The 24,203-nt window shown below is 44.2% G+C and overlaps 3 protein-coding genes across 3 annotated transcripts; 2 read left to right on the forward strand and 1 right to left on the reverse strand.

Moving 5' to 3' along the window:
• Nucleotides 1-1,174: 1,174 nt before the first annotated feature.
• On the reverse strand, nt 1,175-9,922 carry CSUI_000544 (hit zinc finger protein). The gene is made up of 4 exons (XM_068060778.1): nt 8,178-9,922; nt 4,494-6,594; nt 3,251-3,300; nt 1,175-2,721 (listed from the first exon to the last, which is right to left on the reverse strand). Exons 1-4 carry the CDS (start codon nt 8,981-8,983, stop codon nt 1,731-1,733), a joined length of 3,948 nt encoding a protein of 1,315 aa, XP_067927246.1. The 5' UTR covers nt 8,984-9,922; the 3' UTR covers nt 1,175-1,730.
• Nucleotides 9,923-10,118: 196 nt separating this feature from the next.
• CSUI_000545 (histone arginine methyltransferase prmt3) lies at nt 10,119-20,915 on the forward strand. Its single transcript, XM_068060779.1, has 10 exons — nt 10,119-11,706; nt 12,858-12,943; nt 13,724-13,822; nt 13,977-14,030; nt 14,824-14,975; nt 16,031-16,079; nt 16,761-16,994; nt 17,556-18,365; nt 19,364-19,421; nt 20,277-20,915. Exons 1-10 carry the CDS (start codon nt 10,389-10,391, stop codon nt 20,558-20,560), a joined length of 3,144 nt encoding a protein of 1,047 aa, XP_067927247.1. The 5' UTR covers nt 10,119-10,388; the 3' UTR covers nt 20,561-20,915.
• A 1,453-nt stretch (nt 20,916-22,368) lies between these two features.
• On the forward strand, nt 22,369-24,193 carry CSUI_000546 (uncharacterized protein). The gene has a single exon (XM_068060780.1). It carries the CDS (start codon nt 22,854-22,856, stop codon nt 23,163-23,165), a length of 312 nt encoding a protein of 103 aa, XP_067927248.1. The 5' UTR covers nt 22,369-22,853; the 3' UTR covers nt 23,166-24,193.
• Nucleotides 24,194-24,203: the final 10 nt, after the last annotated feature.

Raw genomic sequence — 24,203 nt, forward strand, 5'->3', positions numbered from 1 at the left:
CAGTTGAGGCAGAGAAGAGAGAAAGAGACACGAATTTCACGACGGATCTCCACCCTAGCAGTTCGAATCTACCTACTTACCATGACGTCAATCTTTCGGCTCGTCGTACATGCGTACGCACATCATGTACGTATATATAGAGAGAGATATATAGATATACGTATATGGGTGCGATATCAAACCTGGTCTACCAGGGAAGAAACAAGGTGTCCCGCAGCTCAACCGACAATCTCTTTACAAGCCGGGAAGTTCAAGTAACTATCAGCCAGCTGGGTCGAGCACAGAATGTATACTAGAACGGCTACATTCCTGTATGTATCTAGAGCGACGTATGAAAGACTAATACATCCTGTCTTGGCTACGAATCTCTCTGAAGAGTAAGTACTTCTTCTCATAGTGTAAGTGATGCACTGGACACATCCACCTGAAGGAGGGTCTCTCATTGCTATTTGACACGTCTTCACTTCCTCGAGAGAGAGAGATTTGCACCCCTTCAAGAAGGATGGAAAACGAGACGTTGTGCAACAAACATGCAGCTTGCCCACATCTGCAGATGTGTCTTCAGTCCTACAGCCGTCGAAAGAAGGAACCTGGTCCTAGAGTCTCTGCCTTTCCTCATCTGGTCCTTTGATAGAAGCATTCATACAGACTCCTATCTTTCCGCATGGCTGTTTTCTCCGTGTCCGACACCTCTACGTTATTTCTGTGTCGCCCCACTGTCTACTGTGGCTTTCTGCTAGCTATACATAACAAAGCAGCTGGCTGGCTAGCTGGGTGTATGTATTGGGAAAAAGGTCTCCCTTTAGTCCGTTACTACCTCCAACGAAAGGTCATTCTTCTACGTCCTCCTCTCAGGATCATCACGAAGGTTGTGAAGAGAAATTCCTCTTCTAGCTTCCGAGGCCCAGCGTTTTTTATAGAGAGCGAGTAACTAAAAAGAGAGAGGAAGTTCCGAGCTGTCTTCTACTCTTTGCAGTATGGCAACAACGAACGACAGTCAGGAAAGAAATGACCCTTTCTAAAGAACAGGAAGAAGGTCTACAGATAGCTAGCTATGCATGCATCTCGGTAGTTGTGTGAGGTGAGTGGCAAGAACCTTTCAGTCGACCATATGTTTGACGAATCGATATGGAAAGTATTACCGAGCTCAACTTAACTGTCTTGTTTCATTTTGACAGGTAAAAACGAGAGAAACGCTCAGGGCGTTCCCAAAGCGACATAGATGCATGAAGAAAGAGAGGTCCAGGAAGAAACAAAGACACATGATCCACTCTCCTTCCCTCTCACACGCCTTCATATTTCCATCATGACCAGGAGAAGAAGAAGAAAAGACAAACTGGCTCATTGAAGTGTTGTCTCGAGGGAGAGATTTGAAGGCTTGAATGCAGAGAGACAAACTGACACACAAACAGAAAGACACGCCCCCTTCCTACTGTCCTATCCTTTTTTCTCTTTCTACAGATAGACACATAGATAGATAGATAGCTAGATAGATAGATAGGTAGATAGATAGATACCAAGTATATCCGTGCACGGAGGTATCGGTGAATGAGTGAGTGATGGCCACATCGCAGAATGACAGGAGCGACAACCAAATCAAACACAGGGAAGACGGCATCGCTTGCTTTTCGTTCGTCTCCTTCAAGCCACATCTACTATGATAGCGACTGCCGTCTACGCTGTAGTGACAGTCCCGAGTGTATGTATAGACACTCTCTCCTATCTTGACCTCAGCTACCTCCACGCTGTCCTCCATGATAGTAGTAACCACCCATGCCTCTACCCCCACCACTACTACCCCCATGTCCCCCTCGTCCTCTTCCTCCTCCCCCTCTTTTTCCTCTATAAACATCTCCTCTTCCTCTCCCTCTTCCTCTTTTCCATCCTTCAACTCCTCCTTCTCTTCCTCTTTCAGGTGGCATGTGATGAACAGGAGACTTTCCTTCTCGCTCTTGGATGTTTTCTGTACTTCCTCCTAGTGCTGCTCCTTCACAGACAGATGGTGGAGTTCTTCCTTGTAAAACGTCACTATTAACATGCTGTGAATGATGAGGATGAGAAGAAGAAAAAAAACCTCCGCCACCTCTACGACCTCCCCTGTGAGGGGTCCAGTCCCGCGATCCCTCTTCTCCTCCTCCTTTTGCTTGAGAGCTCTGAGAGGGCGGTAGCACAGGAGCAGCACCTGACGGGCCGTCCCTCCCTGGTGTCGTTGTGTGCTGCAGGCTAGAAGGAATGAAAGACGGATAATACGGACCACCAGCACCTCTACCTCTTCCTCGTCTTCCTCTCCCTCGGAAATTGAAGTCTCCTCCTCCTCCACCTCGAGAAGAATGAGAACTTGAAGAGAAGTGATGAGGATCACTACTGTGTGGAGGTTTGGAAAAGGATGGCATACATGAAGAAGAAACTTGTCCAGCCCCGCAGCCCCCCCCTCCGACATGTGGAGAAGGTGGTGGAGGTACAGGATCTCCATTTACAAGATGGACAGGAGAGCTCTGTTCTCCATTGTGATGAACTCCAACTCCTGTTGTTGCTGGATGTTCACGAGAAGAATTCCACGGAAGAAGCGCAGAGGTATCATTTCGAGAATGAGAATAAAACGCCCTTCCTGTGCCGTACGCCTCACCTTGCGGCGTAGATCCATTGGTTCCCCATGGGATGGACGGCCTACTACCATGAAACGTACGGAAAGAAGGAACCCTCTCAAATGGCGCTTCGATGCTGAAAGGAAAAGCACGTGTACGACCGCAACAGAGATTATGAGGTATCGACATTACTGATGCTCTGAGGGCCTTTGCACTGACCGTTGCTTATAATTAGTGTGCGTGCTAGAATAAAATTCTCCAGTTCTCAGCCCCGCCAGCAGCCGTCAGAGCTGGTATACACTCCTGGGGTCAGGTGTACATACACTCCAGGTGTCAGGTGTACATACACTCCAGGTCTCAGGTGTACATACTCCCGTTCGCCGGTATACATATGTAGGCGAAGAGTCACTGAAGAAATGTCTGAGAGACACGTCAAACAAGTAATACCTGTATTTCCCCCTACCGCTACTACGTCCGTTTCATACAACAACATTTAATCCATACGAGAGTCTTCAGTCCCTCCGCGTGCTAGCTCTTCGCATACAGCTGTCTGTCTCCCTCCAGGATACGAACAGACATATATATGAAACATTTGCTGCACTCTATGCCAGCATGTATGTAGGCATGAATATGTATACATGTGTGTATGCATGCTGGAGGCTTACCACTGGAACTGATCCAGCTCTTCGGGAAGGGCAACGAAGAATTCCGGAAACTACGGGGAAACAAGAAGACACACAAGAAAGCGCTAAGACAGATGCAGGGATGAGTAAACCACGAAACAAATGTGAGAGAACCCAGCACCACCACGTGTTGTTTTCGATGACAAAGACGCAGCCTTGCCAAGGAGGAAAGAAAACTCATGAGTGAGTGAGCCAAAGCCTCTCATCATCATCGGGATGATAAAGAAGATAAAAAGGAGATTGAATAATCCCGAGTCGTCCTTGGTTTCCTTAGCTGAAAGAAAAAGCTCTCTGAGTTAGTTGTTAAGCAACGAGCTTCATCAAGACCACTCAATCGTAAAGTGAAGAAATGTATATCGAAAGTGAAGTTGCTGACTGACTGATTGCTTGGGTGACTGATCGAAGTGTAGCTCTTCTGAAGCGAACAAGAATCCTTCCATCCCTCACACATCTCCATCACACACAAGTCTTCTCAGGATCAAACACTTCACTCGGGAGGGACAACTTAGAAAAACAAAGAGCTACTGTGATATCGGTCGATCTAAAACTTTCAACCACCTCGACAAAAAGAAGAAAAAGAGAGAAAGAAGCAGAGAAAAGTGATTCAGTCGAAGCTCTAAGATGAGAGACACGGGGAAAGAATGATAATAGAGAGTCCACTGCTGTCTTCCTTGATTTGTTTAGGCTCGAATTTCTCAGTCAAATGGCCACAAAATCATATCAGCTGCTTTTCCTTCCCGTCCTCCTCCTCTCGTCCTCAGCCTTGTCTCTCTTTCAGACTAGATCAACAAGTGAATGCATACATGCACATGCACACTCCGATGCGAACGATACCACTATGACTGACGCGAAATCTGCTAGCTGTCCTCTCTCCTTCTCTTTCTTCTCTTCCTGCTTCTTCTACTTGACGTTCCATGATGAAACAAAAACTCTCAGCTCAGTGGTCTTTCCTCACCAGACAAAATCTCCACTTTGATCTCTCTCTATGTATACATCAGCAGTACGTAACTACGAGCAAATCTTCATCTACTATCTACTCATCCACATCAGATATGAATGCCCCTGAAGAAGAATAAAGAAGCACATATGAATCTGACCGTCCGTAGGGGAGACTATTACAGTGTAGGCATATAATGAAAGGTGAAGTCGTTGTCTGTGGAGACGAGACGGCAAGAATGAAAGAGATAGTAGAACTGGACAAGAAAGCACCTTCAGTCATTCTTACCTCAAGGACCGTCGATCCACGGAGAGCATGACGGAGTGTCCATGTAAGCTGACATTTCCGGACCGGAGTCGTTCTTTTTCTTCCTTTTGCAGGATCTTCTTCTTGACCCTTGTTTTCTTTTTCCTTCTCCTGCTCTGACGCGGGAGAGGGAAGATGATCGAATTGAGAGGATGGCACAGGAATGTGCGCTCCCCCTGTAGCAGACCCATCACCTGAAGGAGGATGAGAAGAAGAGATTGCTTGAGAAGGGCAAAGCGAAGGAGAAGATGAAGAATCGACGAGGTTGATATAGTTGTCATGAGCCCCAGGAGGACAGCTACTACTACTACTGTTATTGTCACTATGGCTAGCTGTCGGAGAAGGGACAATCGGAGGGGGTGGAGGGACAGAAGCAGGAGGAGGGGAAGAACAAGAGTAGCAAGAAGAACGGGAAATTTCGATCCATGAAAGAAAAAGCGAAAGATCATTAAACCTGTTAGAATAAATAGAGAATGAGTCGTCTTGACCCCCTTCACGCTGGACCGAAGAAGGAGAAAAAAGAGAGGTTTCTCCGGTGGCTCCCGAGAGAGAAGAAGATTCTTCTTTCGTTTTCTTTTCCTCACAACTCTGGTCATTTACATTTTCTTCAAGAGTCTTTTCTTTCTCACATGTCTCTTCCCTTTCATCCATTTCTACGGCTGTTGAGCTCTCAGCATTTCTATTGAGTTTTCTTCTGAACTCTTCGAGTTCTATGTCGATCTCGTCATCCACCTTACACAAGTCTCTCTCTCCTCTACATTCTTTTCTTCCTTCTTCGTCATCTTCAACGTCGCCTTCTTCCTCTTCCTTCCTCCTCTTCTTCATCTTCTCCTTCTCCTCTCTCTTTTCAGTCTCCTTCTTTTGCTGTTCTTCATGACAAACGAGAGGGCCCTTCTCGGTCCCTGGGGCTTCTCCTCCTCCTCCTTCTCCCAGAATTCCAGCCTCCGACACATGGTCTGACGGATTTCTTATTCTTCTTTTCTTTCCTCTTCGATGTTCATCCGCCTTACCACTATTAGGAGTACTACTACTACTACTAGATAAGAGAGCTTGTCGAAGCAAAGAGCCGAGATCCGTTTCTTCATCGACACTCGCAAAAACCTTCTTTTCTTTGATTCCTGTGAAGTGCAGGACAACTCGCCATTCAATATGAGCTGAAGTACCTACGCCGCCTGCCTTCTTTCCCTTGTGCTGCTTAACATTCTTTTCTTTCTCTTTCATTATTTGCTTCCCATCTTCCTTCTCCTCTCTCTCATCTCCTATCCCTGTCACATTCTCCCTTTCGTCGTCTTCTCCTTTCTTTTCGTCTTCTATCTCTTCTACTACTTCATCTCTTTCATCCCCGCGCTTCTTCTCATCTTCTCTCTTTTCTTCCTCTTCCCCTGCTATCAATACACCCTCCTTGTCCCTGTCTACTGGAATGACAGCTGCCCTAGTGACACTCCCGCCTGACTCCTCAGCAGGTTTCTCTCCAAAGTGCTTGCCCGACAATGTCTCTCCTCTTACTTCTATTCCACCGTCTTCTTTTTCTTCTGTCTTTAGCTCTTCTTGTAGTTGTTCTTTCTCTTTCTTCACTGTCTGAACGTCTTCTGCACTTCGCATCGTCACTTCTGCTCCTCCTCCTTCTCTTTCTTTCTCTTCCGCTTTCTCCCCGCGTATCAGCCCTGAAGGAGAGGCAACAATAGAGAGGATCTCTACGCCTTCCCTCTGCTCTTCATTCAAACTAGCATCAGCGGCAATAGAAGAAGAAGAAGAACAACAACAAGCTGCTTCAGCACCTATAGAGGGAATAATGATAGACACTTCCTCACTACACGTTGAGCTCTTACACAAAGAAGGAGGAGAAGAAGAGGAAGATGAAGGAGAGGTTGTCGAAAGAGAAGAACAAGAAGAAGAAGGAAGAGGAGTATTAGTAGGAGAGCAGGAAGAAGAAGAAGCTTGTGAAGGAGTATCTCGCACTTGAACGATCCGAGTTGTATTTGAAAGACGACGAGAGAAGTTCGGAGGACAGAAGAGAAAGGAAATTCCTCGTGAAGCACAAAGAGCTCTCAAATGCTGCGGATGCAACACGCCTCCTCCTCGCCTGTATACAGTCACAAAGAGTTGCCAAAGACCGAAGGGATGAATGGATAGAAGAGAAACTAACGAAGATGCACTCTTACTTCCCTTAGGCCCGTCTTTTCTCTCTTTCTTCGTCTACAGTTCAAATGCGAGAAGAGGCTGACTGTGATTGATGGCTCGTCTTCGTGGATCAAAGCGAGAAGAACGCAGTGAAGAAGAGAAAGAAACAACAAACACAAGGAAGAACAGATAACCAAGCTCCTGTCTCTACGAACTGAGGTGTATATACAGTAGAAGTGCGTGCGGCGTTCCCTTGGTATTCGTCCAAAGACTGCGGTCTCTAAGTGAGTGAAATGGAGAGAAGAAGGAAAGGAACCTGTCCTTCCTCTACTCTCTTCTCTTTCTTGAAAGCTCCGCAGACCTCTCTAACTCCCTACACGTCAAGGTCAATGTAGACATCTGGATATATACTCAAAGACAACAGGCAAAGACATACATAAAGAGAGAAAGAGACAGATAGAAAAAGAGAGTAAAGATAGATAAATAGATAGATAGATAGATAGACTCACGACAGATATAAATATGTATCTGTCTTTAGTCGACTAATCTATCTATCTCTCTCTACAGATAGACATATATACATATATCCTTGCTTGTTGTCTTTGACCATGTACGCGGACGCCTGTATGGACCTTGACGTGCAGAGCGTCATCTATCTGTCTTCACTCTCTCTTTAATCTGTCTACCTGTCTTTGATCTATGTACCTATCTATTTGTGACCTCTCTATCCAAGAAAGGCGATTACGGTATCTGTTGACGCGAGTAGAGCAAGGAGTAGGTCGATGTGAGCGAGCAAGAGTCTTGTCTGTCCATACAGCTGGATCTATACGTAACTGGTGAATACACCCGGCAGACAGAGATTTACGAACATCCACACTGGCCCTGCAAAGTGAGGAGAACACAAGTAAGACGGAGAAATCCAGCACACACACTCATACAGAGGGACATGTACATACATACATATGCATATACACAGCTACATACACATACATATACAGGCACACCTACATATCCATAAACATACCTACATACACATACATATTCATACGTACGTACACCTACCTGCCTACATGTACACACACACGTGCATACTTATGAATACACGGGTACACATACAGATACAGCCATAGACATACACGGTCATATATACACCTCTTGAACGTTTTCTATCCATGATACCCCGAGCAAGCAGTAGATAGACTGCGAAAAGAAGAAGAAAAGTATTCTACGTCTTTAGTAAAGAAGGCTTCCTGGACAGGAGAGATGTCATCTTGGTAAAGATACAGAAAAGTGGAGTGAACAGGAAAGAGATCTCGCGTGTGGAGTGTACATACACTTGACAACCGTACACAGATATTACATAGTTTGCACAGGCATCCCCCCTATGAAGATAGTAGAAGGAAACAGAAATCTAGGGGAAGGTAGATCTTCAAACTTGAGAAAAGAGACAAGAGAAGAGAGAGGTAGACAGGATTGGCGTGTTGCTAATAGAGAAAGAGACAGAGAAAGCAAGAGAGAGAGAAATGAGGGGAAGAAAGGACCGACCGTCTTTTACTTTTCTGTGCGCATTCCTCAGCATCGATTTTCCATTGCCGTGCAGCAGCCTCGACAGCTCTCGATGCCTCCTCAAGCAGTCGATAATCTTTGACAAAAAGTTGGTCGTTAAAGTCTCTCAGACTTTTCACTGCTTCAACACGGCGTCGTATAAGAGGACATGGAGAAGAGAAAGAAGAAGTTGGAGTAGAGGAAGAGAAAGAAACCGAAGAAGAGGAAGATTTGGAGAGAGAGATATCTTTCATTCTCTCTGCATCTTCTTCCTGAGGAGGTCGTCTATCTTTCTGTGCTCCACTTCTCTCTCTTTCTTCTTCTCCTTTTCCTTCGTGAGAGAGAGCCCTAGCATCCCCCTGTTTCTTCTCCGTCTGGTGAAAAGATGAATGAGAAAGAAGAAGATTTCTCTGGTCTTCTTGCTTCTGTTTCTCATGTGCCTTATAGCAGACGAGGGAGCATGTTCTTTGGAGGCACCTTGAACACCGATAGATTCCTTCTTTCTCTTTACAGACAGTACAGAGTCTTTCTGCTATTCTCTTGTCTCTTCTCTTCTTCTCTTCTTCATCTTCGTCAATCTCTTCTTGAACAGATGAAGAATCCTCTGTACTCTTAACAGATACATTACTCATTATGTTTCCTTCCTTCTTTGTACCTTCTCCTTCGTCTTCAGGTGTATGTACACCACCTCCCGACACACTATTGACATACGAATGACCAGTAATATTCATCATACTTTCCTTCCTGTCACTCATCTTTCCTTCTCTATTTCCTTCGACTTCTTCTCGAACGACAAAAGTCTCCATCTTCTCTTCGGAAGGATCATAAGCCTAACCACACCATTCCTCTTCTGTCCTTCTTCTTCTCTTTCTGCTCCCTTGCTTGAACTCTATGAAGAACAGCTCTCCTCGTGAGCGTAGATGTCTTCTTCTTCTTTCTTTTTTCAAAAGTGAAAAGAGTTCAAGCCCATCTTTCTTTAGATTCTTGCATGCATTCGACCAGATCTTCACCGAGTCTCCTGACCGCCTCCATAAAGACTAAAGAATGCTTTGATATGCCAGCTGAATGTCTCCGCTTTCTTTCTTTTTCTCTCCTTTTTCTCCTCCTCCTTCTTCCTTCCTTTCTTTTTCTTTCTTTCAACTTTGGAGGAGAGATGAACTACCTAAGCTAGGCGAGAGAGAAGAGATACGGGCTTCTCAGACATCTACGGAAAACACGAGGAAAGAAGAAAGAGCTCAAGAAAATTGAGAACGGATTTCCGAATGGACGAGAGAAAGAGAGAACAAGAGAAAAGCGAAACGAAGCTCGTTGACTGGGATGACTGTGGAGCGTGAAAAGTCGAGGGGGGAAGTTCACTCGAAAGACGAGAAAGACAGAAAAAGAAAAGAAAGAACGGGAGGGTGATAAGAAAGAACGGGAGAAAGGACAAGGAAAGAAACGTTGTGTGCTTTCTAAGAGAGAAGCGAGATGCCGGATGAGGAGAAGAAGAATTTCGACGGGGCAGGACGAAGAAGCCACAATCGATTCATCTCACATCGACCATCTGGCACGAGAATCGTCGATTGCTCTCTCCGTTCTTACTTCCTTCTTTCCTCTTCAATACCCTTACTGAAGACCATCACCACGAGAGAAAGCCAGAGAAGGAGAAATGAAAGAAAAGAAAGAAAGACGGACCAAAGAAAACTCGAGACCTACCCGGCGGGATGACTAAAAACGAGGAAGGAGAAAGAGGGAAAATGTCATCGATACATGGATCGATTTACAGACCGATCAATCGATCGAGAGATAACTCGACGAGTTGTTCTCTCCCTTGCTCCCGTTTCTTTTTCTTGCCTTTCTTTGCATGCAGAGCCGTCGCGCATGCAAACATTCACTCGAGGGTGGGGCAGTAGTGAATGAAGCTTCTTTCCATGGGATTCGATCGATATGTCTTGATAAATACCACTACTCTCCAGGAGGAAAGAATGAAAGAATGATAAGAATGATCGGGTGCTTTCAACTGGTCTTGAGATAGACCTAGGTCTACAGGGTTTAGAGTTCTCGAGGTCCTCTCTTTCTTTCTCTGTACCTCTGGTTCTATTCTAGCAGTCAGACCTCTGGCTCTTTTGTATGTCTTCTCTTTTTGTTTGATCTCCCCTTCTTTCTCTTCCTCTATTGTTTTCGTAAGGTCAGTCTATCTATCTATCGACCTATCTGTCTATCTATCGATCTATGTATCTATCTCTTCCTCGCTGCAATCCTGATCTATGTATCTATCTCTTCCTCGCTGCAATCCTCGAAGCCTCCTTCTATGGCTCACCGCTTCTCGTGATCTCGTTAGCGCTCCCCCGCCTCCTCCGTTCACTCGTTTCCCCTCCTTGCTCTTTCTCTTCTTTTCTTCTTTTCTCTTTTTCTCCTGTCTCTTCTTTTTCTCTAAGAATGAAAGGAGAGACAGAAGTTAACGGATATAGAAATCGAACCAATGGAGATGAGGGAGCGGGTGATCCAGAAAGAACAATGTCTATCCTGAAGAAAGGTCAGAAGTTAACGAAAGAAGAAGACTTTACAGATGAGGATGGAGAGAACACAGACAGTGACGATGGAGAAGTGACACCGGATGAAGCGGATGACGAGGAAGAAGAAGAAAGAGGAGATTCTCAGGATTCTTCTTTTCTTCTTTCTCGGATGAAAAGAAAGCAAAAGATGACGCAAGAAGGAGACGAAGAGGAGGATGGAGAAGATGAAGAATATCTTCGACTTCCGCCGTTCTATTGTCTTTTCTGTACTTTTGCATCACGAGATCTCAGATGTATATACACCCACATGCATAGTAAGCATGGATTAAATCTCGCTGATCCAAAGGGTCTGTGGCATCCCAGAAGAGCTCCAATCATGACTTCTCAGCTTCCTTCTTCTCCATCATCTCTCCCACCCTCCTCTTCTTCTCTTCTTCAAGAAGATACCTGTTGTTCTTCTGCCTCTTCTGCAACTCTTCTTCTCCCTCCTTTAACGTCGTACTTCCGTATTAGCTTGGTTAACTTTCTTCGCAGTCTTGCTCCGTCTCTCGGGGAGAAGGAGAGGCAGATAGACGAAGAAGAAGGTTGCGAAGAATTTCCTTCCGTTGTGAGAGAGTTCTCTCAGCTCTCTAAGAATTCGCCTTGCTGGATAGATGAGAAGTATCTTCATCCTGTATGGTTCGATGACCGGTTACTCTGGGAAGGAGGAGAAGAAGACGAAGATGACGATGAAGAAGAAGAAGAGATGGAGGAGAGAGAAAAAAGAGGAGGAAAAGGAGAAGAAGAAGAAGGCTGCAAAGAAGAGGAGATGAAGAAAAGACAGTTTGAAAGAAAAAGAGAAGAAGATGCTGAAAAGCGTGGGGAAGAAGAAGTAGAAATGGACAGGGATAGGGATTCTTTGAGAAAGAGAAAGGAACTGAATGAAGAAGATAAGAATTACTTTGCAGGTTATGCTGAGGTGCATATACACCGGGAGATGATTCGAGATACAGCTCGTACAGAGGCCTACCGGAACTTCATTCTTCACAATAAAGGTATCTTCTTCCTCTCTCTGTCTATCTCCATGAACGACGATCAATACAATCTCTTCTTTCAGATATTCTACGAAAATTCCCTTCTCTAGAGCAGCTCTATGTCTTTAGCTTGCTCCTTCTCACTGGCGGTCTACAGCAACGTCACATGCACATACATACGCAAATTGCGATTCGTTGGTCCACACATATTGATACATACACATGCATGTACACGCATACATACATACGTACATGTATACATACATGCATACTTACATACATACGTGTACTCAAATAAAAGCCCGTATCTTCTTAGCTAGAGCGAAGTAGACGATTAACACTCAGTGCTGCCCCACCTCATCTACACAAGAAGGATAAGACAACACGCCATGAGATTTCTCCATTCATGCACACCCACATACTCATACATACATACAGACATACACAGACATTCCTATATACATACATATACATGCATGTCTCTACATGCCTACACATACACGTTTTTGAGGAGGTGATTCTCCATGGCTTATCTCTTTCACCGTTCTGTCGCCTACACTCCTTTCCCCTCTGCCTTAGTTCGGCTGAGAAGCTGAGAGATATCTAGATCTAACTTGCAGTCGAGAACTTTTAATGAGGTAACAGAAAGACAGATCAAGACAAGACGAGATCCGGACAGAACGGACTTGGTCTTCTGTCTCTACTCTTTTTCATCTGTACGTACACCACTACTCTGTGTATGCAAACGGATCTCTTTGTTGCACCTATGTGCACGTACGAACCTACATATTCGCCCGTACTGGTCAGTCTTCCTCTCTCTCTTCTATACATATGTATACAGAGAGAGAGATGTATGTAGAGATGTTCACATATATACGTGTATATATGCATATGTATGTATGTAGAGAGAGAGAGTATCGATTGGCATGTAAGCAGATTTGCATGTGTGGCTGACTGGAGAGCTCTCCATCCTTAAGTACGAATGGCCTTTTGACGTATAGTACGAAGTGTATCTTTCCTATCTTCTTTTCGCTCTTGAGCAGCCTTCTTTCTTTCCCTTTGTATGAGAAGAAGTCGTTGTTTCTCTCTTTGTCGTCATCCCCTCTTTTTTCTTGTCTTCTTTCTTCTTCTTTTTGTTTTCTTCATTTTGTTCCTCTTCTTCTTTTCCTTAGATTACTTTCGCGATAAGGTTGTTTTAGATGTTGGGTGTGGCAGTTCGATTCTCAGTCTCTTCTGTGCTCAAGCCGGAGCTCGCAAGGTAAGGAAGAAAGCAGAGATAGACGTCTTTCTCTCTACAAGTATTCTCCTCTCCAGTTCTCTCTCTGTCTCCCTCTCCTTCTCTTTCTTTTCCCCGTATCTTCGTTGCCGTTGAAAGTAGTTCTTTAGCCACCTCGGTGTAGATGATAGGCCCGTCTTCATGTAGGTTTGTGTATATGTATATATATATGCTTGCATGTATGTACGTGTGATTATGTGCATGTTCGTATATCTATCTATCTATCTATCTTTAATCTAGCTATCTTTAATTTATCTATCTATCTGTAGGGAAAGGTCAGGTTTGTTTGAATGAGGTGTACATCTAGTACACATGGGCTAGGATGGTGTACATACAATGTTTTAGGCCATGAAGGGGGTCTTTACGTGAATACTACAGCAGAGTCTTGAACGTCGAGCTCCTCTTATCCCCCCTACTTCTGTATACATCGGTGTAGACACCTCAAGCCATCGATAGCACTCTAGACAAAGGAAAGGTCAGTATGGCTAATACCTCCATACATGTGTATGTACACCTTGTAATGCTACAGACTTGTCGATTGTGGAGATCTCTACAGCTGGTCTATCTGTCTGTTTCCACATATGTATATATCCATCATACAAAAGAATAGATAGACTGAAAGCAGATCCAAGATAGATAGATAGGTAGACTGAAGACACGTAGATGGACTAAAGATAGATAGATAGATAGATGTCGGTGATTGATACATAGGAGAAGGAATATTTCTTTCCTTTTTTATTTCATTTGCTTGTGTGCGTGCAGGTGATTGGAGTGGACGCAGCTGTAGGCATAGCCGAGATCGCAGAGAAGATTGTGAAGAGAAATGGCTTCGATCAGACTGTCGATATTATCTGTGCTAAGGTAAGGAGAGCTATGGAAAAGTGATACACTTATATTACACTAGACGTACTTGTAGTGTATACTGAGGCATGTAGAATGCATGTTTTGCTATGCTCCGTCCGTGTGATATTTGTATCTGTATTTCTTAGTTGTCTCATCTTGGGTGTATGTACAGCTGGAGGATGTGATGCTAGTCTGGACGGATGATCATCAAGAACGAGTTACTACAGTAAGCTTGGATCTCTCTCTCTTCTTTGTCACCTTTTCTTCTGTTTCTTGTCTCATCATGGTAAACTCCGCTTCCTCCACCTCCTACACAAGTCATCTTCATTTTCTCTCTTCTTCCTTTCTCACGCACATCTTCTCTTTTCCCTCGTTCAAGCCCTCGATTTTTCTCTTAACCTGCAAGTCTACGTCCCCCAGAAACCATCTATAGCTCACAAAACAGAACATTAGCGAGACATGTCCTTATCCATGTATGTATGTCTATACTTACCTAAGAAAGAGGAAATGTTTCGAAGCTTGTAGGTTCTCCTGGCTGTATTAGCTAAACGGATGAGCCATAGAGTGCAATATGAAGCTCCTATATATACCACACACAAGTGAGTAAGTGCAGAGCTTACTTGGACCGATCTTGGCCTCCTGGCTGTAGAAGGACTGTAGGCTTTTCATGCCTTCCCTTTTCGCCTTGTCTTCGATGGCGGTCTCACAGATGGGCTTGTATACTCATTAGAGGATAGTCTCACTGTCGAGGCTGGGCCTACACTCTTTCTCTCTCCATGTATATAGACCGCTGTCTTGACTTCTCGAAGGCCAGTCAGGTATACACTCGTAGAGACTTGCTAGATACGTACGAACGTATACCATACGTGTCGCATATACATATCTATATATATGGGTTCTTCTAGATCCCACAGATAGATAGACAGATCTGTCTGGACATCTCCACCATCTCGTATTTTCTATATGCTTGTAGAGAAACCGTTTGATGCTGTATGATTTCTTTCTTTCCTGTTTTCTAGGTTCGTAGATCAGACCTTCCCAAGAAGAGTCAGGGCGTTTCTGCTGACATTTTAAACCGTAAAGTGGCAGTGGATATAATTGTATCTGAATGGATGGGCTATGCTCTTCTCTTCGAATCGATGCTCTACACTGTCCTACATGCAAGAGATGAGTAGGTCCACCGGTCTATACTTCTATCTATCCTTATCTGATTATGTATAGCTCTAATCTACCTGTCTATCTATTTATCACTACTCTCTTCAATTCATTTTCCTATCTTCAATCTATCTATCTGTCTCAATCTGTCTGTCTATCTCTAATCTATCTATCTTTAGTCTATCTATCTATCCCTAACCTGTGTATCTATGTATCGTCAATCTCCCTATCTGTCTTTAGTCTTTCTGTTTATCTACCTGCTGTCTGTCTTCAGTCTAGCTGTTGATCTTTGGTAGCGAGGTCAAGAGCGGGTCTGTCGTGGCCTGTCTATCTATCTATCTTTAATTTATCTTCATTCAACTATTGGTCTGTGCATGTGTAGTCGCCTGGATCATATCTTTACATTTTTTTTTCTTCATGAAAGGATTGTTTAAAGCCTTGTGGCAAAGAAATCGATTGATTGAGTTGATGTAGGTACACACATGAAGTGATAGATACGTGCTGAAAGAAAGAAAGAAAGAGAGGCCAAACTAGCTTTCTTCTTCTGTTGTATGGCTGGAATACTAGTAGGGAAAGTCGTGAAGCGTGATAAAGAACATGACCAACCAGCATTAGCAGCACGAGAGGCAGGAACTCTCTCTGTATCGACTTCATGTTCCTTCTTTCCTTTATACTTCTTCCCCAGTCTTCTTCTTCTTATGTGAAAGACAGAAAGAAACAGAGTATGCCGTAGGAGAAAGAACATTATCATCTCTCCATCTCTACGTTTTTCTCTCTTTCTTACACCGTGATCTTCTTCTCAGACAATCGCTATCCGCATGCAACACATGCATGTATACGTCTACATATCTCATACGTGTAGAGATCCATGTATATATTTACAGATACATTCTACATGAAAATGTCACATTTGACCTCCTATATATATGAGGAAGCTGCGTCTAGATTTTCCTTCTAAGTAAAAGAAAGAAAGAAAGAAGAAAAAGATGGCGTTGAGAAACAGGAAGAAGAAGAGGGTGCGAGCTGTGAAGTGTGAGACACTTTTTGCCTGTGTGGCTTCTACGCATGCAGGTACTTGAGACCTCATGGGCTTCTAGTACCTAGTCGCGCTATATTAGGAGTAAGTCTTCGTCAAAAAACAGACTTGTTCCCGTTCCCCCTTAGTTTCTTTCTTCTTACATATTAGTGATGAGTCAGGTGTATATACACCCGGTGCACACGCTTTATCATGAGATGGGGAAGCATCTTTCTAACGACCCGACCACGCTGTACGGCTGATAATACAATACCCACTCATATTCCCCACTGCTTCTCTCTCTCTTTATCTTACTATCTACGTCGATCTCTATTATTCTCTGGTTCGTCATTTGGCATATATGTGTATTTAGCGGGGTCTATTCATTTCTCTATCTACTAGGTGACTTCACCACCAGTTGAAGGGAAGTGCTTGATCGGTTTTCAGATCTATCTCTTCATCCACCTGCTGCCTCGAAGCTCCTCTCATGACTCTCGGCCGTCATATACACGCATGCGCAACTCTATTTGTCCGTATACATGTGCACGCATGTGTCGTACATGTATATATGCATGCGGAGCTCTGTCTTTCTATCTACCTACATAGATATGTAGATATATAGAGAGCTGTATAGGCCCATGATTTCGTGCTGTTTCGCTCATCATCCTTCTCGAATGTCGCTGCGGTGAATGAAAGAGAGTGAAGGTGTATCTTGGGAGTCTCTAGCAGATAACGAAATTCCAACTCGTCTCTTCAACTTTTGCAATTCTTTTTGCTTCTCTTCAGCTCTGTGCAGCTGGATGCAGGGAGAGTCTTGCAGCTATGCGAGGGGAATTTGATAAGCCGTGCTATTCCCTTGATCTATCTCTTCTTCATATCCCCGACCAAAGACTTCTGGAGCATGCGGAAGTTCGTTCTGCTTCTCCAAGAGATCTTCTTTCATCTCCTCATCCTTTCTGTTGTCTCGATCTTTATCGTGTCTCCAAGGCTTCAATACAAACCCTCAGATGTCCTTTCACGGTACGACGGGAAGCGGATGAAGATGTCCGCTCTTCTTCTCTTGGACGTCTCTCGAAGTAAAGTGCTCTCCTCTCTTTTTTCCTTCTCTCTACTTCTACAGCTCTTCATCCCACTAGTACGCGTGTCTATTTATGTATATATATATATATATATATATGTGTTTATGTACGCCGCTACTATGCCGGCTTGCAGTCATATATAGAGAGAGAGACAGGTGGAGGGAGAGGAGCGCGTATCTATCCACTGTATATGTGATCTTTGTTATGGGTTTCCTTCACATGTATAGCTCGTCTATTCATGCATCGATAGGAGATTGCATAGGTAGGATTTCTTGAGATTTTTCATCCGTTCATACAACACCTAGATACATGACCGGTAATATGAAGACCATACCTGTTCTCTTCTTCCTTCCGCAAGATTTACCTACATACATGTAGGTCCTTGATCTCATTTGAAAATGGAGTATTTCTCTTCTGCGTTTCTTCATACGATTCCACATTCGCAGTGTCTATCCAGTTGGTCATTGCTTTTGTCTCCTCTTTTTCTTTTTTCACATACCAGATAAACCTTGAAAGTTCTCCAGTCCATCCTTCTCCTCATTCTTCCTCTTCGTCTTCTTCTCCCTGTGCCTCTTCTTTCTCCGCTCCCAATGGTGCGACTGATTCGATACTAACAAGTCTCGTCCTTTACTTCGATTGTCTATTTGAAGTCAATCGACCTCCTACTGTTGTTCCTCCCGGTAGCCGTACGATGACTCCTTCCCATACAAGCGGCGATGGAAGCCCCGCTACCAGCAGCAGCAGCATCATACCTGATGTCTACTATTTCGATTCGACTAGCCATTCTTCCCTACTAGCTACAGCTAGCCATGGTCCTCTCCATCTTCCTAAAGACTTCTTGAAGAGTCTTGTAGGTCCTACTACAAGAACAATACAAGAGACAGATGTGTCAGGATTGAGCGGCTCCACTCCTCCTGGAGATCCAGTCCATGTAAACGCATGCATGAACGGCGAAGCAATATTTGGGAAGAAGAACGGAAATAAGACTCTACAGACTGGAGAAGAAAAACAAGTTACATCTTCTCCAAAGGCGTGGTTGTCGAAGGATGAAACGTCAAATGGGTCTGTTTTGGATAGAGAAAGGTATCTAGATGAGAGCACCCTTTCTTCTCTCTGTACTAGTTCATCTACGACGGACTATCAGACTTCCGCCTCTTCTCCTGCGGCGTCGCCTCTTCATGATGCTAGAACGAACGATAGGAAAGAAGAAGAGAAACGCGAAGAAGAAGAAGAGAAGACCTTTTCATGTTGTCTATCCACATCTCCCTTGTGTAGAGAAACACACTGGAAACAAACCATTTTTCACTTACTAGTAAGAAAGATATCTAGCTAGCTAGCTTCTGTTCACTTTGTGTTTTCTCTCTCCTTCTCTTTTTCTTTCTTATCTTTCTTCAGGAACCGAGTTTGGACTATATGTTTGGACGTATGTAGACACCCTTCATATCCAGCCTGTTCGTCGGTTTAAAGAGAAGACAGCGCATAGAGGCTGGTCGCTTCTCACAGTCCGTATAGTACTCTTCTTATAGCGTTTCTCTACAGTAACTGTTGTGCTTAGATGGTGGTGAGCGTTTCCTATGTTGCACTTACTAGTAAGAAACAAAGCTAGCTAGCTAGCTCTTGTTGACTTTCTGTTTTCACTCACATGCCTACTGTCATATAACCACACATATACAAATACAGATATATACGAGCCAGTGTGTAGGTCTCTAGCACAAGTAGTCTTTGTTACGGAGTTGTTTGGCTTTTTCTTCTTGTTCCTTTTCTTCGTGCCACAGAAATCTTCATCAGCATCCCCCGACACCGCCGAGCTCACTTCCCTAGTCCACCGATTCTTCACATATCATACGGAAGCCTAGTGTATGTACTTATGTACGTGCATGCATGCATGTGTGTATGTGTATCTGTATGCGTGGATACATGCCTGTATATCTCTAGGCATCGCTACATACGTACACACATTCAAATTCATACATACGTATTTGTGAAGACCTCCATAGGTAGAGCCCCGGCACGGACACATCTGTCGTCAGATCGCTATTTTGTCTTTCCTTGTGAAAGCGCGGTATTTCTTCACGTATACGTATGTGCATCTCTCTGTCTCTGTATATAGATATCTCCATAAAAAATAACTGCGTGAGTCTCTGAGGAAAGGCTGAGATCTTTCTTTCTAGTGCAGGTACAGCAGCATAAAGCTTCCTGCTGAGAGAGAGGCAGCCTAGGGGCACTGCTTTTTTTCTTCTTATGATGATAATTAATTTCTTCATACGTTGATGATGATGATCTGCTGGGGTGCTCACTCGTCTGCTGTAGGGTCCTGACCTTCGTGGCTTGGAGCTTCGACCTGCTTGGGCGACGAAGATCTTGAAAGGTACTATCAGTTCTTCTACTCGTTGAGAGTGTACACACATAGATAGATCCATTGAAGATAGATAGGTAGCTAGATAGATAGATAGATGTATTCTATGTTGACGCTCTTATGCTTCCGATTCGTCCATAGATTCGGTATGCGACCCACGCCGCGTGTTTATTTTACTTGCTCACATACGTTCATGATACACATATATGTACATATGCATATATACATACATACTATATGTATGTACCGTTGAAGTGCGTAACTGCGGAGTCTTTTCAGGAGTGTACCTGCCCACACACTGAGCGACATTCCTTCTGTGTTCCATATGTATATGGTACAGTACGTAGTTGCTTCTTCTTCCCCGGCTTTTCTCCAGGCGAAATCTCCGTCTTTTTCTTTCTTTGTGTCTGTCGATCCACCGTTCACTATCATTTTCAAGAGCATTCATATACCTATGATAAACCAACATTACCCCTGTATACGCTGATAGCCTTCTATCTAGGGTAGTCATTGACATATGTACTCCGAGAGGTGTCTATATATGTGTGCGTACAGCATAGAGTTGATGAGGTGAGAACACAGAGAGGCATATGGGTCAAGGATAAGTTAAGCATGCAAGCATCTATATATGTGGAGATACATATCTGCTGGTATATATACGTCTATCTATCTTTCTATGTGCGGTCCCATACCTACTTCTTCGTGAACTGCAAACAACGGTTTAGACTAAGAAGTTACGTTCCTGCAACTTCCCCAAAGGCAAGTTGAAGATGGTCAGACGCTTTTCTTGCCGAGATGATGAATAGACACCTTCGCTCTTATTTTGCCCGTTTTCCCTTCTTCGTGTTTATCTTCGTGTGTTTATAGCTGTAGATATCGAGGCACATAACGAAGGAGATGTTCCCACATCTACAAAGAAGAATAAGGCTGGCAATGAAGATAATAGCGCCTCGCCATCACCGATTCTTTCCACCGCCTCGCTCCCCCCGAGCGTACATACACTCCAAGGATATATAAGCCTTAATCCCGATCCTGAGAAACCTCGGAGTTTAGTTGTGACCGTAGAACTCAAAGATCTTCCTTTCCTCAGAGATAACGACGGGAAAGAAGAACTTCTTCCTGTACTTATCAACTCCTTTTCCGTTTCTTAATGTGTTTCCGCATTAAAAGAGAAGAGAGGTGTATCAGAACATGAATGTCATGTACTCGTCATTTCAATGTCCTAGTTCTCAGGTGTATGTACACCCGAATCTTTCTCATGGTGATTTATTTGTTAGGGAGTTTCCCCAGGCTTTTCTTCACTCTTAGAGAAAAAGAAACAAATGAACGTTTTCAGTATGTATGTATGTATGTATATTCTGACATACAGTTGTCAGGTCTGTGCACGCTTGTGTCCTCCTCCTGTCCATGGTGATTTGCACCTATGTACGTCTGTATGCATGTCTGTTTTCCGAGATGTACATACACCGTGTGAGAAAAGTTCCTTTGTTCCCAAGGGCAAGCAGAAAGAAGCATTAGTTGACTTTTTTGTGACGGCCTTGTTATTCTACTGGAAATCCCGTCTTTTCTGTTTTTTTTTTGATGTGTAAGGACACTTCAATCAACGTGTTCTCCGCTCTGCGTGTATATGAGGACGGAGATGAGAGGCAGCAGGTCATCTCCGAGTAGGCTGTCACTTCAAAATGCAAATGATTGAACGAAAACCTTTCTGAACGGAAATGAAGTGAGGGAAGATGTTGGCATACCTGTAGAGGAGAGGGGGAGATGTTTTGCCTGCAGACACACACACGCCATCAGCATGCTTTAAAAAGAGATGAACAAGAAGAAACAAGAAAGAAGTAGAAGACAATTCCTATTGAGTATTCTCTCGAGAAGCCATTGAAAGGCTTGAAGAAGCGTTGACACGCAAAGGAATAGAAGGAGCGTAGTCTTCTTTCTCTTTTCACTAATTTAGCTGAAAGGAGAGAGAGGGAAAAGGTTGGATTTCTTGTATCTGCGGATCAGCCGGCCAGGGCAGACGCATATCAACATAGGGAGAAGAAAGGAGGCGATTCTACATTGTTCTTTTCGACTTCTTTTGCCCTTTCTAAGAAAGGTGAAGTGTTTCTTCTCCGACCATAGACACCCGAAGAAAGCAGGCGTGAGAGAGATAGGCAGAAAGAAGCCTGTGGAAAGACTGAGTACATCTATCCGTAAGAGCCTTTTGATACTGGCGAATATGTATAGTAGAACATGAGTTCTACGAGAAATGGATGCATATCTATTCTTCTCTTGAAGATTGGTCTGCGCATCTGACGTATCAGAGAGAGAAACAGGGACAGTTCGATTCGCTTTTCCTCCTGCCTAACATACTGAAGTAACATCTTCACGGGTTCCTTCATTCTTCATCCCTCTCTCTTTCTACGAACTCTCATACTGTAATGCCCCATATTCATATCTGTCTGTCTGTCTCTATCTTTTTCACCTCGATACCTGTTACGACTTCCTGAGAGCAGCCAGCTGTATATATCTGTGGACCTCGGTTCCAAGGTGAGGTGATCTTATCAAAAGAAGGAAGAGGTTCTTTCATTCCTTTTTTCCAAAAGAGAATCTTCGAAAGTTGTGAAGGAGAACTTTTTCATACCTCTCTTCATGATTTATTTGCATTGCCGTACGAAGAAGCCGACGATCGAAGCGATGATTTACGATAAGGATGACGTACGTACTTTCCCGGTATCTATCTCCCCGTTCTTTCCTTCGCTTTCTCCTCCCTTCAATTCTTCTTCTTCTCTTTCATCAGCTGCTTTGAGAGCGCTTCGAGAAACCGCTTAGCATTTCATTTTTGCAATCGACACCCATCCATTGGGATGAGGGGCACCGCGGTCGTATGGTGATACTGCTTCCTTCCCCCCGCTGGTGGAGAAGAGTTGTTGACGCATGTGTCGGACCGACTCCCCCTCCTTCCTTTCTCCATTGAGATTGCCGATCTCTTCTTGCTTTCTGACTTTCTTTTCAACATCTTCTTTCTTTTCTTGATGCTTCTCGTCAACTCGACAACAGATGCCGAAGAGAAACAACATGGAGCTCTTGGAATGGAAAGCTCGTCACTTCCACACATCACTTGCCTTCCGTCCCTTATGCCTGTATGACGTTTACTCCGTGGTAACGACCATGTAACAACAGTGGCCAGCACACAACTGCTGCTGCTCCTGCTAGGGCTCCTTACTCCTCCATCCGCTCACTCACTCAAGCTGGTAGTCAGTCAGTCGCCCCTACCCGTCACCAGCTGTATGTACACCCGAGCAAAGAGGAGGAGGAGAATTTCGGGGTGAGTGAGTGAGTGAGGTGAGCTAACAGTGGCAGGCGGCAGCCCTTCATCTAGCCAGCCATTGCCGAGGCGGCGGCGCGCTCCTTCTTTCTTCTTTCGCTCGCCCTTTTCTTTAGTCAAGGAACGACTGGCGGTGAATGGAGGCGGTCTGCTGCTCCCTCCTTGTGGTAAACAGGATTCGAGGTTTTTCGATCCTACCTATTATACATCTACATGATAGTCCATTTAGTAATGAGAATCTAGGCATCGAGTGCCGTTCTCGTGTTGAAGAAGTCTCTTTCTTCTTGCTTCTCCCGGAGAAAAACCCTCCTCCGCCTCCTTCTATACTCCCGCCGCGCAGGTGCCACATCATCCTTCTCCCGTCATCTTCTTCATCTTCTTTACTTTCCGTCCCCTGCTGTTCTACTTTACGAGAAACGCAGAAGGAATCAAGGCAATTTTCTAACTAAACAACGGACTTTCTTCCTCTTTTTTCTTTCTTTCCACTTCCACTCCAAAAGACTCTTCTTTTCTCCTGTCAACTTTCTCCCCTTCTCCGCGGTATGTGGTGTTCTTTCTGGCTTTCTCCCGTGTAAAGATTTTCAACTGCTCCAAGGACTTGTTTTCTCTTGGTTCATTTTCTAACTTCCCTTTCTCGAAAGTCTCTATCTGCTTCGCCGGGGTGAGGAGCTCTGCGAATCCTCTCTACCGTCTCTTTTGGCGTTTTTGAAGCTGCTTTTCTTCCCGATTTTTCTCCCCGATGTTTTCTACTGTCTCCCTTCCTCTTCCTGCTGCCGGTCCTTCACCTTCTTCTCTCGTCATGTTCCCTGTCCATTCTTTTCATCTCTTCGTTTTCTAAAGACTCCTCCTTTCTGTTTTCGTGAGTAAGGAAGGGACGTCAACACTCACCCTCGTCCTTCTTTGTCTCTAATTAAAGGACGGGAAGGGGTTTCTGTGACTTTCTCCTTCTCTTGACTGAAAGTCCGCTTTTTCTTAGGTCTTTCTGACAAAGATCAGATCGCTGTCTTCTCAAGCGACCCGTCTCTTCTCCAAGGGGGGGCGCCATCGCCTTCTAGCTGTCCACATCTCTTCGTTTCTCGAGAATCGGTATTTTCATTGATTCGGATTTCCCTTCGACTTCTTCAGCCTTATGTACGTCACGGTTCAACTGCTGTTGCTTCTTTCTTTCTCCTTTCCTGTTCTCTTTTCCCGGTAAGAAGTCTCTTTTCTAATCCATCCTCGGCGTCTCGGGGCCGCCCTTCCTTCTTTCTCCGCCTACTCATTCATTGGGGTTCTGACGATGCAAAAGGAAAAAGTCAAAGAAAAAGAGAGGATACTCTTTCAAAGAACACCATGGATCGTTGGGTAGAATGTTCCTAACTATGTGAGTAACGAAGTGTCTCTCTTTCTTTCTTCTCTCTTATCGAACTTCTTTCTCCTCTCAGATGTAATCCTATCTTTTCATCTTTCATTCATCCCTTCTTCTCCTTTCTTATCTCTTTCTTCTC

Source organism: Cystoisospora suis (assembly GCF_002600585.1).
Source record: "Cystoisospora suis strain Wien I chromosome Unknown contig_204, whole genome shotgun sequence".
In the NCBI taxonomy this organism is placed as follows: Eukaryota; Apicomplexa; class Conoidasida; order Eucoccidiorida; family Sarcocystidae; genus Cystoisospora; species Cystoisospora suis.

Bases quoted from the DNA above. Each gene is read 5' to 3' on its own strand.
- CSUI_000544 (XM_068060778.1), bottom strand. From the start codon at position 8,983: ATGGAGACTTTTGTCGTTCGAGAAGAAGTCGAAGGAAATAGAGAAGGA. The intron at 6,595-8,177 runs GTCGGTCCTTTC...GACTGTATACAG, and splicing joins GCACAGAAAAGTAAAAGACG to GCGAGGAGGAGGCGTGTTGC. The intron at 2,722-3,250 runs GTAAGCCTCCAG...TTTTCCTTTCAG, and splicing joins GAGCTGGATCAGTTCCAGTG to CATCGAAGCGCCATTTGAGA.
- CSUI_000545 (XM_068060779.1), top strand. From the start codon at position 10,389: ATGTATCTATCTCTTCCTCGCTGCAATCCTGATCTATGTATCTATCTC. The intron at 11,707-12,857 runs GTATCTTCTTCC...TCTTTTCCTTAG, and splicing joins CTTCATTCTTCACAATAAAG to ATTACTTTCGCGATAAGGTT. The intron at 12,944-13,723 runs GTAAGGAAGAAA...GTGTGCGTGCAG, and splicing joins CTCAAGCCGGAGCTCGCAAG to GTGATTGGAGTGGACGCAGC.
- CSUI_000546 (XM_068060780.1), top strand. From the start codon at position 22,854: ATGGAGGCGGTCTGCTGCTCCCTCCTTGTGGTAAACAGGATTCGAGGT.